Here is an 18,141-nt window from a genome sequence, read left to right on the forward strand (position 1 = left end):
TTGCCTTTCTCAGTGTTTATGCAAATTAAGGGAGCAGGGTAGTTGAAACAGCGGTTTAATGATTAGTGTTGAAAATCACTCTAGAGCTTTTATCGTGGCTCCTCCATCCGTAGATCATTCTCAGCCTGAGTGGTGTTTTCATCATGGGGTGGTGGCAAGCAGTGATTTGAGCAGAACCATCTCTAAATAACATTTTGGACTGTTTCTTCTTCCACAACTTCTCAATCTCTTCTCTTTGGGACTTTGTACCTAAGCTGACGCAAAGCATAGGTGTCCATGTCTCTCAATATGTTATCACATTGCTAAGAAATACACACGTTTTACCAGAAGTCTTCTGGAGACATACTATAACTTGCAAACTTGTAGAGATCATTCAAATGGGAGGAGTTTTGAAAACTCAAATGAATATTTGTTTTTTTATTTCCTCACTCCTCAAGCTATAGCTGAAAGACTATAGCCCACCCTTTCTTAGTAATGGGACAGAGACCCTCTTTTTTACAGTTTATATAAAAAATGAATGAATGAATAAAATATTTTGAAATTAATGGACCTCTCTCTATATATTTTTTTTTGATTCAGTTTCTCTCTGAGAACTCGTTAAGTTTCTTAAGTTTAGCCCAGGGCTAAACATGGCCCAGAAAATTCTAACACATGACTTTCTCATTTTAGATTCAGTTTGAAAGTGAATAAAAACACATGGGAAAACACACACAAAAAAACTAATTCCTGGACCTAAAGATGTCCCAGAGTTTTCTTTACATATCACCTAGCTACTTTTACCTCCGATTTCTAAAAATGAACACAAAGCATTTTTAATCAATTTTCAAGAAGATGAGCTAATCTTTTATAAGCATGCATTCAAAGAAGGAAAGCATTCTTCAGATTAAATGTGTTTATTTCGAGTTAGTGGATACAATGGTATATTAGATACCAGCACTCCAAGCTACACCTATGTATTTGCCTCTAAATCTTCACACACTGTCAGTTTCCATTCCTCTAACATTCCATCACTGGGCCTCCTATTTCTAGCGAAATCATAGCTCAAATTTTTGAAAAAGTAAAAGCAAGATGATCACCACATTGTGCTTCCAGTGCCCCCAGAAGGATTATAATTGTTTTAAATAAATGTTTATGTTTTCAGTAAAGGGGGAAATTGATAACATGAGCACTAGTAATGGCACGACTAGGAGAGAAAGAACAGAATACAGATTAAAAGAAACATTTTAGGCTGGACGAGTTAGTTTCCCCTTAGTAAAAACTCCACATAATATCATCGATATGATGTCAACGTTAAATTGCTCAATTTGTGGGCCACACACTTAAGCGTATTGGCTAGTACATTTTTGCACTGAAACAGAAGCAATACAAGCTTTATGTTCTACCATTACACTTCCAGATTTTTCACTTATTAATATACCTGCCAACTTAATGATTCTTGCATGCATTAGAGTTTGCTTTTGTAGAGTTAAGTTTATTTTCCCCATCCCTCCCACTCCCGTAAACATTGCAATGTGAACTCTTTGCCCAATTTTACAAGAATGTTGCAAAGGACAGCTCTGTGCCACCTTGGGACAGGAACTCCCTGTCCCCTCCCTGGGCTACAGATGGATCAGCTGTATTGATCACATCTCATCTTACATGCAAACAGACACTGCTCCCTTATTTCCCCATGCCAGAGGCATATGAGTCAGCAGGTATACATACAAAAATGGAATTAAAAATAAAAGAATAGAAAAGAAAAAGAAAGAAAAAGCTTTCTTGTTAAAGCCTATCGTCCTAGAAGGAATCCATTGCTTTGAATTCACTTAAAGCCTGTACAGGAGAAATGTGTTTCTTCTGAGAACCTCGTCTAACTCGCGTCTGGAATTCTTCAGGCTTTTCTCTCTTCACAAGGGGCTTCTTCTCTGGAGCCTTCATCTTCCAAGACACAACAGGTGAGTTGACAGCTGCTGTCCCATAGACCTTCTGATATTTTGTTGAGGCCACATAAGATGCTTTCACCGTGAGGACAACAGCATTCATCAGATTTTTAGCTGCCTGGATGAGCGATGTGGCACTGTCCAGCTGGAGTAGAAGAATAATGAAATATACTTGGGTTAGCCAAGGCACAACATTCAGAAGATGGAGGTGCAATTTCTCAGTTAAAACAATGTTGTGTTTGTGCAAGTATACAGTATTTCCAAAAAAGGAGCACATTGTTACATGATAAGGAGAATAGGTTACAAAGCAGTCACTTGTCTTCTAGCCCTAATCCCAAAATAAAAAGAAAAAATAGAGGATACTCGACGATACACGGTTTTCTAAAATCCCAATACCTGTAAAGACAAAACCCTCCTTTTGGCATGTAAGAATTCCAACATAACAAAAGTTTTCCAAAGTGGAACATCTCATGTTATTGCATTAGGCTGATTGGTAATAATGACAATTATTTGAAAAGCATTTGGCAGGCACTAAAGAATAAAACGTTATAAGGGGTTTTATGGCTTTCCCAGTGGAAGTATCTCTTTATAGACTATTTCTCCATCTTGAGCTCAGGCTTGGTAGAGATGCAGGCAGCTAAGCAGAGGAATACGTCCATGGGTGCACTGACTTTTTACTTAGGTGTTTATTGCGCTGCGGTATCTGACTATTCCCAGGTCTTAAATATACCTCATATAAAATATCAACAGTTGTGTCAGGCTTGCATAGGTCAAAGAACGTTCAATGAGACCCCCTTATCCATGCGCTAATGAAATATTGATTTCTTATGATGTGCCAAATGCTATTTTAAGAACTTTGTTTCCCCACTTAACTCTCACAACAACCCTGTGATGTAGGTATTATTGTCATTACCATTATATGGTGAGAGATCTGGTGCATTCAGAGGTCCAGTAATTTTCACAGGTTTATATAGCTTAAGTGATGGGGTCCTTAAAGACTGTACTACTGTACCATACTGCCACCCTATTGGGTAGAATGGCTTTAAAATTGCTAAGACCAGGCACAACTTAGAGCAGAGTAGGTGTAGAAGTTCATCTCCAGACTCTAAGACCAGGTATTTTTCAAGTTACCTCTTTTCTGCTTTTAACCAGTTAGGCGGTGTGTTATAGACTGTATACTAGACCGTTCAATATCTGTTTCAAACTCCTGGACCCCAAAAGCTGGAAAAGTTCAAAACTGCATTTCTCAGACCCCCTTTCAGCCAGGATTCTACATGTCACCTAGTGAAAGGAAAGAATTAACCGCTGGACTGCAAATATTACTCCAGCCTCAGGGATGCCTGAATGTAGTCTGTTCATTAAACCTGAAATATCAACTAAGGAAATGTATCCATTGCAGTTAAATGAGGGATCCAAGAATGTTCCTAAGTAATGCGCTCCTAGTTGCTGAGATTGTTCATTGTATAACTTGTAATCTGTGTATCTATATTAGAGAAAAGGAACTAGGCATACAACCTTCTGGGTATGAAGTAATTAACAGTGTTTACTCCCAGTGACCCCAAACACAGTGACTCCACTATGTGATGTGACCTGATTTCACTTAACTTGTCATTTCTTGTGACAAAAGTAAGTCCCAAGCAGTGACTGGGGACATCAGAAGTTATATCTAAACCTAGGGGCAGGACAGGAATAAAGACGCAGACATAGAGAATGGACTTGAGGACACGGAGAGGGGGAAAGGTAAGCTGGGACAAAGTAAGAGTGGCATGGACATATATACACTACCAAATCTAAAATAAGTAGCTAGTGGGAAGCAGCCGCATAGCACAGGGAGATCAGCTCAGTGCTTTGTGCCCACCTAGAGGGTGGAATAAGGAGGACGGGAGGGAGACACAAGAGAGAGGAGATATGGGGATATATGTATATGTATAGTTGATTCACTTGTTATAAAGCAGAAACTAACACACCATTGTAAAGCAATTCTACTCCAATATAGATGTTAAAAAAAAAAAAAGAAGTTATATCTAAAGACTCTATTATGTTGTTCTGGCTGTTATCTGTTCCACATCCTTTATTAAAGCTAAATAAACATTATTCTGAGTTTAAAAATTCGATGAGAAATGAACTCAATTCTTCTACCACAAAAAAGCTCATAAAATCAGATTGTTTGAGAAAACAATGGAAGAAGCTTCCTACGTATGAATTTCTTGCAATACCATAAAACTGAGATTTCACCACACACACACACACACACACACACACACACACACACACACACACACGATTAAAAGCCAGTATTATGTTGACGTCACAATAATATAGAGAAGCTCTGATTTGTGGATTAGAGCCATGACTCAACAAATATATAATTGATTGTTTTGCAAATTAAATCAACCAATTGGATAGAGTAACTACTTATGTTACCAATTCTATTACACTGTATAAGGTGTCCATATACCAAAATAACTGTTTAACCCATAATGTTTACTTTTACAGCATAAGTTTCTAAAGTTAGCTAAGGAAAAGCAAATTCTAGATTATTCATGTTAATAGAAGGGAAGCCAGGCACAGATTGGTCCAGTGATTCTCTAAGTACAGTCTCTGAACCAGCAGCACCAGCAGCACCTGGGAACCTGTTAGAAATGCACTCTATCAGGCAATTCCCACATTTCTGAATCAAAAAACTGGCAAGCCAGGGGATTCTGATTCATGCCAAAGGTTAAGAACCACTGGATTAATGACGATACCCAAAGACTCTCTCAAGGCTTATTTCAACCAATGATTTCAGGACTTCCACCATCCACAAGTTTGGTAACATCACAGCTAATTATCCAACTGAATCTCACTTTTTCATCTTTCCAATTATAGCCCCAGGCAGAAGTACAGATAATGAAGAAAAGAGATAAGGACGGTTAGATCAGTTATAGTTTCTTTAGGAGGTAGATACCATACCCCTTGGCCAATCGACAGTTCCCTGTAAAAGTCTATAAGGTTTCAAAAAAGAGTAAAATTCGGTCATAACGTTTGTTACTTCTGTTGTGTGCTAAGGGTAAAGAGAGAGTAGAATGATATTATATCAGGGACAGTTTTGTTGATTTGCTTTGGGGCAACAGAATTAGCAGAAGTAGATTAGGGCAAGATATGTCTATTGTATTTTAAATTGTCCCCCAAAAAAGCAAATCTTGGGAGAATTGAGTTGGGGGAATTGAATGGATCCAAAGAGAAGAATTACAAATAATTTGGAGATTTTTACCACAGATTCCATTTTCAGATAGATGGTGTCTAATTCTGCTGCAAAAATATGATAGCCTGTTTCTTCTTCAGAATCCCTTTGCTCTCCCAGCCTGACACAGGAATCCTATGAATAAACCTAACACATTGGTTGACAGTGAGACAGTTCTAAATTATAAAGTCAATGATTTTGTTCAAGCCACCTGGTGGGGCAGGTACTGAATTAATGGCAAGGCAAAGCGAGGAGGTGAGGGCCAGCTAAGCCTGAACAAATATACTCCAAGGCATTAAGGCCAACCTAAAATTAATACAAAATTTGACTTCTTCTTAAAACTTGAATTCCCCAGAGATAAATTTTACCAGTTGCCCTATACCCACTGTAATAATTTAGATCATTTTCAGCACAATCATAATTTGTTTTATTTAAAAATGGGTCTCCTTTATACTTGTCCAAAATAGCACTGAGACCTGGTTTCCAAGTGGCACATCTTGCTAAAAATTCACTTCCTAAAGAAAATACATTAAAAAGAGTAAAGCTACATGGAAAGATTTTTAAATGGAAGGTTTAAGAAAACTTATTTCACATAATTGTATTCTATTTGGTGGTGTATACTGTAACTAGGGCATTTTCAAACAAGACGTGTTAATGAAATTCTAATAATATTAATACCCAACATTACTTGAGCACTTACTAGGTGCTTGGCATTGCCTTAGTCCTTTTAATGAATTTGCACGACTGAAGTTTCAAGAATCCTTGTAGTAGAAACTGTTACCCCCATTTTAAAGATGAGAAAAGGAAAGCTTAGAGAGGTAGGATAACTTGACCCTGTAGTAACTGGCAAAGTAGGAATTAAGACCTGTACTCTCTCTCTCCAAAGCCCAACCTCTGAACCACTACATTGCATTACTTCTCTGAAGCATCATTTAATCTCTGGAGTCTTGTTTTTCAGTGACTAACTATCATTCGAAACGAACCGATCTCAATTATGAACTCTGTCTGGGCATCCTATAAACATCATGACTAAGTCTAGTGAGAGCTTCCATCTCACCTGGTCTGTGATTTTTAGTCTCATCCTCAGAGCCTGAATTCTTTCTAACGAAATCTCCTGGCTTGGGATGTGCTACTGCCCAGCAATCCTTCCTGGCCTTTTGACTGGTCTCCTGCCTTGGATGCACCTTGACGGCGGCAGTTCCTGGGATCTGATCCCTGCAGATTTTTCTTGTACTTGCTCTGTTTCTCTGAAGTACATTCAATATACAGCAGTAATGACTGGTTGTACCCTCAGGTGGGGCTCAACTACTCTGGTTAGTGTTCTGAGCCTTTATCTGGGCTGGTCTTGCTAGCTTAAATAAGTCTCAGAGGTGGGCTGTAGCCAGCCCTTCCTCAAGCTGGCTTGCATATACGTTGACTAGACTTATCCACAGAAAGAGACTTGTATCTTTTCCTGCTCAAGGGCCTTTCTATCCCTGAGGCAACCCATTAAATTCTTATATCAAGTCTAAGAGAAGTGGATTCTTAATTAAAAAATAATAATAATTGCCTGCATTTAGCAAATGTTACCATGAGCCAGTCTCTGGACTAACTTCCCAAGTTTCCTTTCTCTCATTCAATCTCACATCCACCCCTCAGACTGGGAATACGATTATGATCAGTTAAGTGGGAAAGCCAAGATTTAAACCCAGGAAGCCTAACTACAGAGCCCATGCTCTAACCATTGCTCTATGATGCTTCCCAGAGTCGAGCATGGCAGACGAATCCATAGCCCCCAAATTTATCAAGCTGTACTGGACTAATTCTCTCTATTCCATTCCATAGGTGTCTGCTGTCCCTAACCACGGAAATTAGGCTTCTCCTAATTCTGTCACTATTCTTTTTAAAATATCAAAGTACTATTTTAAAAAGGCAACAGATGTTTCCTCACATCTTGTTCTATTACAGTCCATGAAAAGCAAATAAGGGCGGGAGAGCTGTTTTACAGCCAATTCTATAGGGTTTTTCTGGCTCTTTTTCTGCCTCTATTACCACTCTCGTCTTCTTAACCTCACTTAACTTCTAATAGACAGATTTCTCTTTCCCTACACTTTCCTCATTTTGCATTTTGAGTAGAGAAATACTGGAGGGAAGACTTCCTGAAATGTGATTCTTCCATTAATTGATATTTGTGCTGCTTAATTCCTTATGAATTGTGAAAAGTGCTTACAATGACTCAAAATTTACAGGATCATCTGAAGATTTCTGAAACACCATGTCATTACGTTTCATGCTATTCATTAACATGGGGATTATACTGCAAGAGGTGTTCAGTTTCAATAGAAACAGAATTTGACAGAAATGTGACTGCATGAGTCAAATCACACTCTTTCAAATGAAAGTGCAACTGCATTTCTTGACATACCAAATTGTCATTTACTCTCTACCCTACAGCCTATCCCTTTATTTTTCTACTACTTTTCTAATGGGTTAAATAGAACGTTGTTCATGCCTGGATGGTTAAGAGTGCTGAGGAAGGACAATTCTGAAATTCCTAGCTAGTACAGTTTGGTATATATGGGTGTATTCACCCAGGTGATAGAAATAAGAGGGAAGCTGAAGTGCTGAACTGTTGAGTTTAACTTTGGACATACTGAGTGAGGTGTGTGTGTGCTACACGTAGGTAAAGTGAGTTATCGAAGGAAGAGTTGAAATTCTGGGAGTGAAATTCAGGGAGCAAGATGTAAGAAACCATGTTTTGTTTATATTGGCCTTCCCAGTTCTGCATACAGTTAGTATATAATTTATGTCAATTTCTGTCTGATTTTTTCTTCCCTTCACATTCTTATTTAGTGTTTCTACAGAGAGAGCTAACAGAATGTTGAATGCGATATTAAATCCATATTCTTCCCACAGGTTAAAAAGCCCAATAAATCTACTAAAATTTTTCTCTGCATTATACTTTCAAGATCAAAATCAATATTCTTTTAATAATCTAAGACATAACATCATCAAGAAATATCTTAGCTATTCCCTTGACAGCCAAGGCTACTTTCGATTTTGTTAGGTAATTAGCAATCCTTCACCCTTGATAATAATGGTGATCCTTCTGGGACCAACCACCAATAAAGCAAATGCAGTTTAGATTTAACAACTGGGTTTAAAAAAACACCCCCACCCCAAAGGAAAAAAAAAAAAAAAAAACATACCATTGTCAAAAGTGCAAAGTAATCTGAAAGAGGTGGAGAGAAATGCATTGGATTAACCACATATGACATAGTGAACATCTTAGGATGTTAATTTGTGAGGGTCAGGAATATAATTAGAGAAGAGAATTAGGATTTCACTGTGCTCCACATTAATCCATTTAAAATATGCATGTAGAGATAGAAATATAACCTGGAAATGAATCTATTTCCAAAAAGCTGATTATCTATTACCACAAAATAATGAACCATAAATGGTAGTTCATGCAAATCCCAAGTACAAAGCAATCCATCCTTGCGTTAAAAATAATGCAAATGTCATTGGACTACTGGCTAAGCTAAATTGAATAAAATAAACCAAATCATTTTGAAGGTGATTTTGAAATATAAAAGCCAAGGAGTGATTACTTTGAAAAGCTTAGAAGTGCCTGGGAGAGGTAACCTAGTCCCATTTGGGCCTAGGCTCTTTTATTCTAAGTTTCACAAATAATAACTGATAGTGCTAATGACTTTGAGAATGCTAAAATGGGTAGAGTCCATTTTAACCATGTACAAGATCTTTTAATGGGACTGACTTAGTGTTTAACATATAAGAACAAGAAATATTTTAATGGGCCTACACTATACATATTCAGGGCTGGGGTAGTGTTTTGAGGGAAGGAAGTTGTGCTGGAAGAATTGATAATAAATTGAAAGTAAATGCCCTGAGAAAACTGGAATCTTTCTACTGGAGCTGGCCATTTATTTATATTTAAACAGTTATCTCTCCAAAAGGAGTCACAAATTACCTTCAGAAAAAAAAAAGAAAAAGAAAAAGAGACTTTGCTACAAGTCAGTTTTGCTGTTAATGTATGGGAGGTTAGAAACCCACAGCATTGCAGCCTATTATCTCCCAAGAAGAACATTTCATGTTTGAAAAATCCATGAGGCTTTGAAGAGATATTTGATCCCCTTAGAAACTGTGATACATTTGAAATACCTTGAAATATCTCCCTACTTTTTCCAGAGTCTATATCAATAACACTTTTATAAAATGCTAACGAGTCCAGGGTAATAAATAACTGAAGCAAACAAAGATATGTTAAAAAGGTTCAGCCTAATCACATTTTTCCCCACTTCATGGGTGTTTACATGCTTACAAAAAAGATTCCGGTGTGGTAAACCCTCATTTCAGTGTCCTAGTCCACACACTCTTCTTCATCAAACATCAACAATGAAATAAATTAGCAAAGCTGAATTCCTTCTTGTTAAGACAGTGACAGTGGTGAACATAGGGCAGCAATTTGCACTCACCCCTATGGTGTCGATGGCAGGCCTTACTAATCAATCACAGCACCTTGCTCCTTGAGAATATGCTCAGTGGCATGAGAAAGGAAACTTCTTTACTTCCCTCCTCCAAGAGGTCATATTTTGAAAAAGTTGTCAAAAACAACTTGATATAGTTTATAACACAGATACATCATCTACTGTATCTCTACTTCTATATTTAAATTGTTTAATACTTTCTGTTTCTGTTACTACCAATCAGACCTCCAACAAGTATTTTTTATTTAAATGATGTGGCATTTAATCTTTTTTTCTCACAGTTAACTTTAAGGGACTAATTGTGAACTTTATACTGACACCACAGTATGAGTTGCTGATTAATGAAATCATTAAGCTGAAGACATAAGTATAAACAGAAGTACAAAGCATTTTGGGGATGATTTTAAATCAGAGGGTAAAAATTAGCTGAATATACTAACAAGTATGATGTCTGAAGTGAAAATTACCATCACAGGTATGGCTGTGATGATCATTAAAACAAAAAATAAACTGCATTAAATCTATTAATATTAGAACATGTACTAATCCTTGATAACTGAGAGCAAGATTACTGTAGGCTAACTCCTGAAGAGTTGGCTTAATCCCAAGGGTGTTCCCATTTGATTACAGGATCTTGAAAAGTAAATGTTTTACAACTTTAAGTAGTGGCTCGATCACAGCAGAAAGGAGGAGAAAAGGTCTGTTATATTTTTCTGCAGGGATTCCTTGAGTGCTGCCAGGGAGACAGCTGGTGCTCTCCCAAGGCTGAAGGCCAGTTGTTGAGAAATATGTCTGTAATGGCTCAAGATGAAGTTGGCAAAGGCCTTAGCAGACAAGCACTGCAATCTCAGCCAGGCTAAAAAAAAAAGCTCCAGTGTTGCTGAGAAATTTACCAATTGGTTCCAGGTAACTTTCTCAACTGGACATATTTGTGTTTTCCTTTCTAATTCATTGAGGTAGGTAGTACTTCTTATTCAGCCAGTCCACTGATTAACTGTCTTCATTTGCATTTTTTCAATTATAGGTAAGTAAACCTTGGGGATTCCCATAAAGGCTTAATTACAGTCAACAGATTTCCTAAATATGGCCTAGAGCCATTTTTTTTCTCACCATTTAAGGCAGAACAGTTTTTGCTTAACCTCAAACAAGGCATTTTTGCTAACCTTGGAATCCCAAGGAGAAATGGGAGTATTGGGATGTGTTACCCCTTGGAAAGTTATGAACAGACATCTCTATTCCTCCAGGCAGTCCCCACCTCCCTTTTCTATATTTCTGCCTTCCCATACTGTTCCTTTTCCTACACATCAGGATCTCCTGGCCCAGAGGTATTCTCTGGGTTGTTTTCACATAACAACGGAAGCATAGGAAATAAATCCAACAAGAGAAGATGTGCCAATGGATGGATATATATGTATATATATATGTATATATATATATTACAAACTGGGAGATATTCCTGGGCAGGGAGACAAACTTTATGTCACATACATATTCCACGCATTGATTGTTGATTTTGTCATCTCTGATCATGAGAATCAGCGTGTCTTCACCAACCAAGGCTCAGACCTTCAAAGGGCTAAAGCTCCTTTTTGCCTTCCCTATGGGGCAGCCAGCTAGCAGAAGATCACCACGTTTGATCCCTTTATCTCCCTAATTCTCCCACACTATTCTGCATTACCATTACTGGGAGGCAAATTTAAGACAAGCCACTGCCCAAGAATCCAAGAGAAATGTGTCTTCACAAAATGAATCAAAGAGCCACCAACGGGCCCAGTACTCTCAGAAATGCTGAACTTTGCATGGTCATGGTATATTTGCTGATAAGTGATAAAGGCCATTTAACACCTTACAGAATGGCTCCTAGGCTCCAGAATGCGACGCGCAACTAACTAAGTGAAGAATAGATCCAAAGAGTCAAGGACCACAGGTTTGGGTGCTGGTTGATGGAGGGTTGTGCCTGGGAAGGGAGCATAATCTGGAAGCCTGGATTATTCTTCTCCATCTGTTCACTCGTCTCCACATTCAATCACTGACAGTTGTATCATGTGGCATTATTCATATGTTGGGGAAACTAAACTCCCATCAGGCCCATAACTCTCTCCTCATTGGGTGTATGGAAAGAGATGGTCAAAGCCTCTGTTGTTACCTGAGTCCTGGATGAAGAGACTAAAGAGCAGCAGAAGAGACCCCTTCCCCAAGGAGTGTTTGCTATCCCTCCTCAGGATTCTAGTACCCTCTTTCCACCCCATTCTTCCAAGCCCTGTACATTCTCTCCTCTCTGGCAATGCATTCTTACATTTCATGCTCCACTTCCAACTCTCCCTGTTACTCCATCCTGTTTTATTTTTTACTCTCTTACAGTGAAGAAAAGCTTGGACTTTGGACTCAAAACCTGAGTTCAAACCTGATGGGACTAATCACTGGCTATGTGATCTTGGGAGAGCTACTTAACATAGCTCTACCTGAAACTCTTTATCTTATCTTTCTCTAAAGTACAAGTGAAAAAAAGCACTTTCTAGGATTATTAAGTATTAAATGAGATAATACCCTTGAAGCTGAATGCCTGGCACATGGAGGCCCTTAGCAAATCATAAGCTTTTATTATTACTGTGATCCAGCTTTCTTTAAATCACCGTTTGAGTCCAAAAAGGGTCTTTTTAAAATCATATTTTCCATTTCCACCTCCTCCTCCTCTACTTTCTCCTTTCAAGGTTTCTCCACACCCCTCAATCCACCCAATCCAGCATTTTGGACTCTCTCTAACCTTCTACTCACTGAAGCTACTGCCACCTTGGCTTGTTCTCAGTGCCTGATTATTACAGTTTTAATGTTGTAGTGATAAAGTCATGGAGAAGTTCACAAGGAGAATAGAAAAGCACTGTAAGTTGTATCTTTTGTAGCACTACTGAATCTTTTAGATGGAGGAAAGGAGGGCTCAAGATTCAGAATAAGAAAACATGGGGAATTTATGTATGGCACCCAAAATATCTAAGAACATTTAGGCCTTATAGGGATTGGAGAAAGACTTGATAGTTGAAAAGTCAAGATGGCTCTAGTAGAAGATGGAGGGAAGCCAATCTGATCTTGGAAAGTAATGTTTAAAGATCTTGTTTGAGAGGCATCAAAAGAAAGAGTATAAAATATTTTATCCAACCACATATAGGGCCTAACATTTCAAAAATTCGGGCTCTTCAAAAAAAAAAAATTCATACTCTTTGTTTTGGTTAAGATATTATTTCTAGATATTTCTTATTGAAAAACATAATAATGTTACCTGGGAAGTTCAACAGACTAATTAATTCAACTCTTATATTGTTGTCAGAAACCAGCTGAGAGTGTCCTAAGCTACCTCAAACACAGTTCCCTCTTCTGCACATGAAACACTGAAGATCAACCTCCCAAGCCCTGTGCTTCAACTCCATCAAAATACAGTTGGTTTTCTTAGATTTGTTTCCTAAAGTTTTAAACCTATTGTTCTATAAAATGGGCTATTTAAAATTTTTAGCCCATTGAACCTAACACCTGCTGTCTTCAACTGAGATCAGCTTATCTCATTATCTTAACCCATCAATAGACTCACAGTGTTGAATCTACATATTCTTTGGGGCTGTTTGAAAGTTTCATCCACCCAGCTTCCCAAAACATAAGCATACCAATCTTACTGCCTTTGGTTATATTTTGCTCATATTTATTAACCAAATAAATTAGCAAAGGCCAGGTATTGAAAATAGACTAACCAAAAAATCCAGGATAATTAAAAGTCAAACTATAAAGAGAGGACATTGCCTAGGCTACAGTCTGGAAAGGCCAGGAGGTACCAAGAAGTAGGTTAGGTGCAAAAGAACAAACAAACAAACAAACAAAACAAAACATAAACAGAATGGGTAACCTTTAAACAAGCCATACTTGTCAATGCTCCAAGCCTCTTCTAGAAATGCCTCTTTTAGTGAAGGCAAGGATGGTTGATGTGTGACATACTTGCTACCATTTCTTCATTGGTACCTTTATCAGGCACGTCCAGTCAATAACAGTCCTTTGTTCTATTGATCCTGGACAAGATCTCAGAATTCTTCTCAAAATACATCTCAGTCCATCACTAGCAATTGATGAGAGTGAGCAATCAAGATTAAACCCATTTACCATATCCACTATGGGCCTTCGAACCCTACCCCCAAAGGCTATGCTTTGATTAACAGGGGTGTATTAATATTGTTTCTCCCTCATTAGCATATTGTTATCCTTGTACAATTCATAAAGAATAACCTCTCAAATATAATGCAGAAAACTGATGTGAAATCTTAGAAATATATGTAATTATATAAAATAATTCACATCAACCTAAAATTTCAACTTTTATTACAGAAATGAGAATAACAACAAAAAGAAATGGATATCATTCTTCAAGGGCTCATGAGAGGTCTTCAGTATAATACATTTTTTAAAGTCAGTAATTTTAATTAAATTAATTTTAAATTTGAGCAGTTGACCCATGGCTTTTCATAATTGAATACATTTTTCTGACTACTTTGAAACATTCTTTGAGTAGACATAGAATAATACTCTCCAAATATTTTTCTTTTTTCCTGGCCACTACTTTTCTCATTGTGAGATGTAAACTCACCAGCAGTTTCATCACATATTTAATTAATTTCCAATTGTTCACTGTGTACATTGTCACTGATTCAGGTAAAGTTTTCCGATCTTAGAACACAATGAGTTGTAAGTATTTAACTTCCATCTGGATCCTACTTCAGGTTCTTGCAAAAGTTGTTACTTTCACAAAGACCTCTCAACATTTAGAGAATAACTTAAGCTTCTGCAGACTTTTCTTAATGACTCTTCCCCACATTCCAGAGACAAGTATGAGCTACCTGCTCTTCCCACTGTCTTCTTAGTCTCAGTTATTGACAACACAATTCTTCCAACTGTTTAGGTTAAAAACCCAGAATTTTATATTACACCTTGTTCTCTCTGACCCAGCATCCAATCTGCCATCATAGTCTGTCAGCAGCATCTTTGAAATATATCCAATATTTGAGCTTTTCTCACTTTCTCCACTATTACCACCATGGCTAAGCCCCATCAGAATCTCTTGTTAGATTGTTTCAATATCTTCCCCTAACTAGTTTCCTTGCTCCTCACTCTTTCCTCCCTGTAACAGGAGCCAGAATAGTCCTGTTACATAAACTCAAATAATATCGCTTTTCTTCTCAACATCGTCCAATGGTGCCCCATCTCAATCTGAGTAAAATCCAAAACTATCACAGTGGCCTTCAAGGTCATAAAATCTGGTTACCAGTAGTTCTGATTTTTCTGTTGTTCACTCCACTACTAGATATTGGTCTCTTGGGGAGTTCCCTGCTGGTGCAGTGGTTAAGAATCCATCTGCCAAGGCAGGGGACACGGGTTTGAGCCCGGGTCCAGGAAGATACCACATGCCACGGAGCAACTAAGCTCATGTGCCACAACTACTGAGCCTGTGCTCTAGAGCCCCTGAGCCACAACTACTGAGCCCACGTGCCACAACTAATGAAGTCCATGTGCCTAGAGCCCATGCTTCACAACAAGGGAAGCCACCGCAGTGAGAAGCCCTCAAACTGTAACGAAGAGTAGCCCCTCTTGCCGCAACTAGAGAAAGCCCACACACAGCACAAAAAACCAACGTAGCCAAAAATAAATAAATAAATAAATAAATAAATAAATAAATAAATAAATAAATGTATTTAATATTGCTCAGACATACCAGTCATGCCTGCCCTTCAGTGTCTTTATACTTTTTTCTTCTGCCTAGAACGCTTTTCCCCCAGATACCTGTAAAGCTTGGTCGCTAAACTCCATCAGATATTTAATCAAATATCAGTATCTCAGTGAAAACTTCTCTTTCCAAATTGCAACTCCATTCCCACCCTTAATCCCTCCTCTTTCCATTTTAATATTTCTTCATACACTCGTCGCCATCTAACAAATATTTTCTTCACGGGTTTATTGTCCCTCACCCCCAGCTATATCCCAAACACCTAAAACAGTGTCTAGCATATGGGTCTTCCATAAATATCTGCTGAATGTTGTTGAATAATTGCAACTTTACGGATGAGGAAGTAAGAGACAACAAAGCTTGTCCAAAGATGTAAAGGTAGGGAACAATGCTTGGTTCAGTACCCAACTCCCCATGCCATCAATCTGTTTATTCTTCCATGGAAGAGTACCCAAAGGTAAAATATTAGCAGGACAGTGGGATTTATGGACATAATATACAAAGTAAATGTTATCTAGCTACAATACAAATCTTATGACCTCTTCCTCTCACTGTGCCCTCAGTGGTATGGCTTCAGGATCATCCTTTGCTCACAAAACATCCATAATTCAATTATTTGTGTTTATTACTTTCTGTGTATAAAATACTGGGCTTTCTTTAAGGATCATCTCTCTCATTAACAGTATCAGCATCTGTGAAGCACTGAGCTGTGTTTGCTAGGTATAGTTCTGGGGTCTTAATAAATGATCTCTAAGATGTATAAGATAGATACCATCATTCGTTCTTTACATACAAGGAAATAGAGAAAAATTAAGTTCTTCGTGAACTTGGGTTCACAAACTCATATCTGGTAGAACTCAGCTTCAGTTTACCCACATGACACATTACATGCAATCTTCTTTGACCAGGCAAATCCACCTTAGTGTTTTCCTGCCCCGAACTCTCTATTCCTGGCTATTGTTTCCATTTATCTGGAGCTCAGTATGAGTTATGGTGGTTTTTAACTATTCATAAATGTGAATCATGTGACCAAGCAGTAATGAGATGGATTTCCTTAAGTCATAAAGTAATAAAAGGTCACCCCAACTTACAGTCCTGCAATCACGATTCACATGAGATATGAATTAGGCACATAGTAAGGACTTCATCTACTTACTGGTTTTCTTGCTAGCCACTAAAAAGTCACTTACATTTTCAAAGAAAACTTGATCAAATACAACATCTAATTCTCCTTCCCACTAGCCACCACATATACCACTTGTTATTTACACAAAGTTTATGAAAAAACTTTTTTATTCTAAATTTCTACAACAAAGCCTTTTACTCAACCACACAATGGGCACCATGATATGATGTAAGGCTGACATAGTTTTTAAGAACACAACATGTATTAGTTGTTACCATCATGTATACTATCTGATTGATACTATATCCTGTATTTCTTGTTCAACTACTAGTCTAAGGGGGACAGGGACAAGCAACATCCTTCAAATGCACAAAGCACAACAGCACAAAGAGAAATTGGTTCTAATCTTGGCTGTGCTAGTTGCTGACTAGGAAAGTTTGGTGTACTCTTGTAACCTCTCTGAGCTTCTGCTTCTTCAACTGTAAAAGGGGGTTATAAATACCAATATATTTTCACCAGTTTTAAAAGTAAACTTTAAAAAATTTTAAATAAGTATGTCACAATAAAAGATTATTACATAAGTTCTGGGTACCTTGGGTGAGTCCTTTCAGAATCTTCATCATATTATTGGACCACCTGGGTAACTCAGGCCCAAGAAAGTCTGCACAGGGAAGGGTATTCCAATAGACGCCCAGGGTGAGAGTACCATAAGCCTTAACAAGACAAGAACAAGGTCCTTCCAAAATGAGGTAAGCTTTCTTTCTCCACCTGGCAGTGGGGATGACTAGGGCTGAAATATGGGTGAGGTGGTCTAGTTACAATCTAATTTTTCCCTTTTTTTGGAGAATGATCAGGAAATACGATTCTCAAAATAAATGTAACAGAGGAACCTGCTATTGGGGACCCAAAAACTGACTGTGGGGTGCATTCCTAAAAGAAATAAAGGTCAGCCAAAAAATAAAGATAAACCATTCTTGTAATATGAGCATCCATGGAGCAAACCTTGGTGATTGCAGCTCAATTCCTGTTACATTTCTTGCTAGGATGAAATAATTAGTCACTTATTTGCTGCTTTGTCTTCAGAGACTTTGTGTGCATGTGAAAGTCTTGTCTCAGAACTAGACTTCTTGCTATTTATGAACAAGTACTTCCTGGCCCTTTATTGTCATGTTCTCCACAAAGGCTAGCACCACATAAGCCACAGTAGGACCTGGGTATATACGTCCCCAGTGTTTAGTCAGTTGGGTGATGGATTCTTAGTTCAGGCTGCCTCTTAAACTGATCTGTAAGAGCAGCCTACTGATAAAATTTGACTAATACTTCTCTGTATTGGGTTAATGCACTTTGGATATTTTCCAGATTCAATACATATTGAGCATCCCAGCCAATATTTTACATCACTTAATCTTCACTCTATCCCCCCCCCAAATGATATATCCCTTTATCCTTACTGTTCAATACATGAGGGAATGGAGGCTTAAAGAAAAGTAACTTGCTAGCTAATAAGACAATTACCAGGAATTTTAAGTGTATGACTTCTGTTCCCAGGTGTAGTGTATTTAATAACACACTGCAGCTCCAATTACTTTTGAATAAAATAAGAAATAAAGAGCATTTAAGGTGGTTCC

The 18,141-nt window shown here is 37.9% G+C and overlaps 1 protein-coding gene across 2 annotated transcripts in view; it reads right to left on the minus strand.

Moving 5' to 3' along the window:
• Positions 1-874: 874 nt before the first annotated feature.
• Positions 875-18,141, minus strand: part of CTNNA2 (catenin alpha 2) — a 1,184,370-nt gene continuing 1,167,103 nt past the window's right edge. For both annotated transcript variants that reach the window (XM_067007311.1, XM_059079035.2), the window contains one exon: positions 875-2,064. In XM_067007311.1, the coding sequence (XP_066863412.1) occupies positions 1,777-2,064 (288 nt within the window). In that variant the 3' untranslated portion in view covers positions 875-1,776. The remainder of the gene's footprint in view (positions 2,065-18,141) is intronic.

This window comes from Kogia breviceps, chromosome 11, assembly GCF_026419965.1.
Source record: "Kogia breviceps isolate mKogBre1 chromosome 11, mKogBre1 haplotype 1, whole genome shotgun sequence".
Lineage (NCBI taxonomy): Eukaryota > Metazoa > Chordata > Mammalia > Artiodactyla > Physeteridae > Kogia > Kogia breviceps.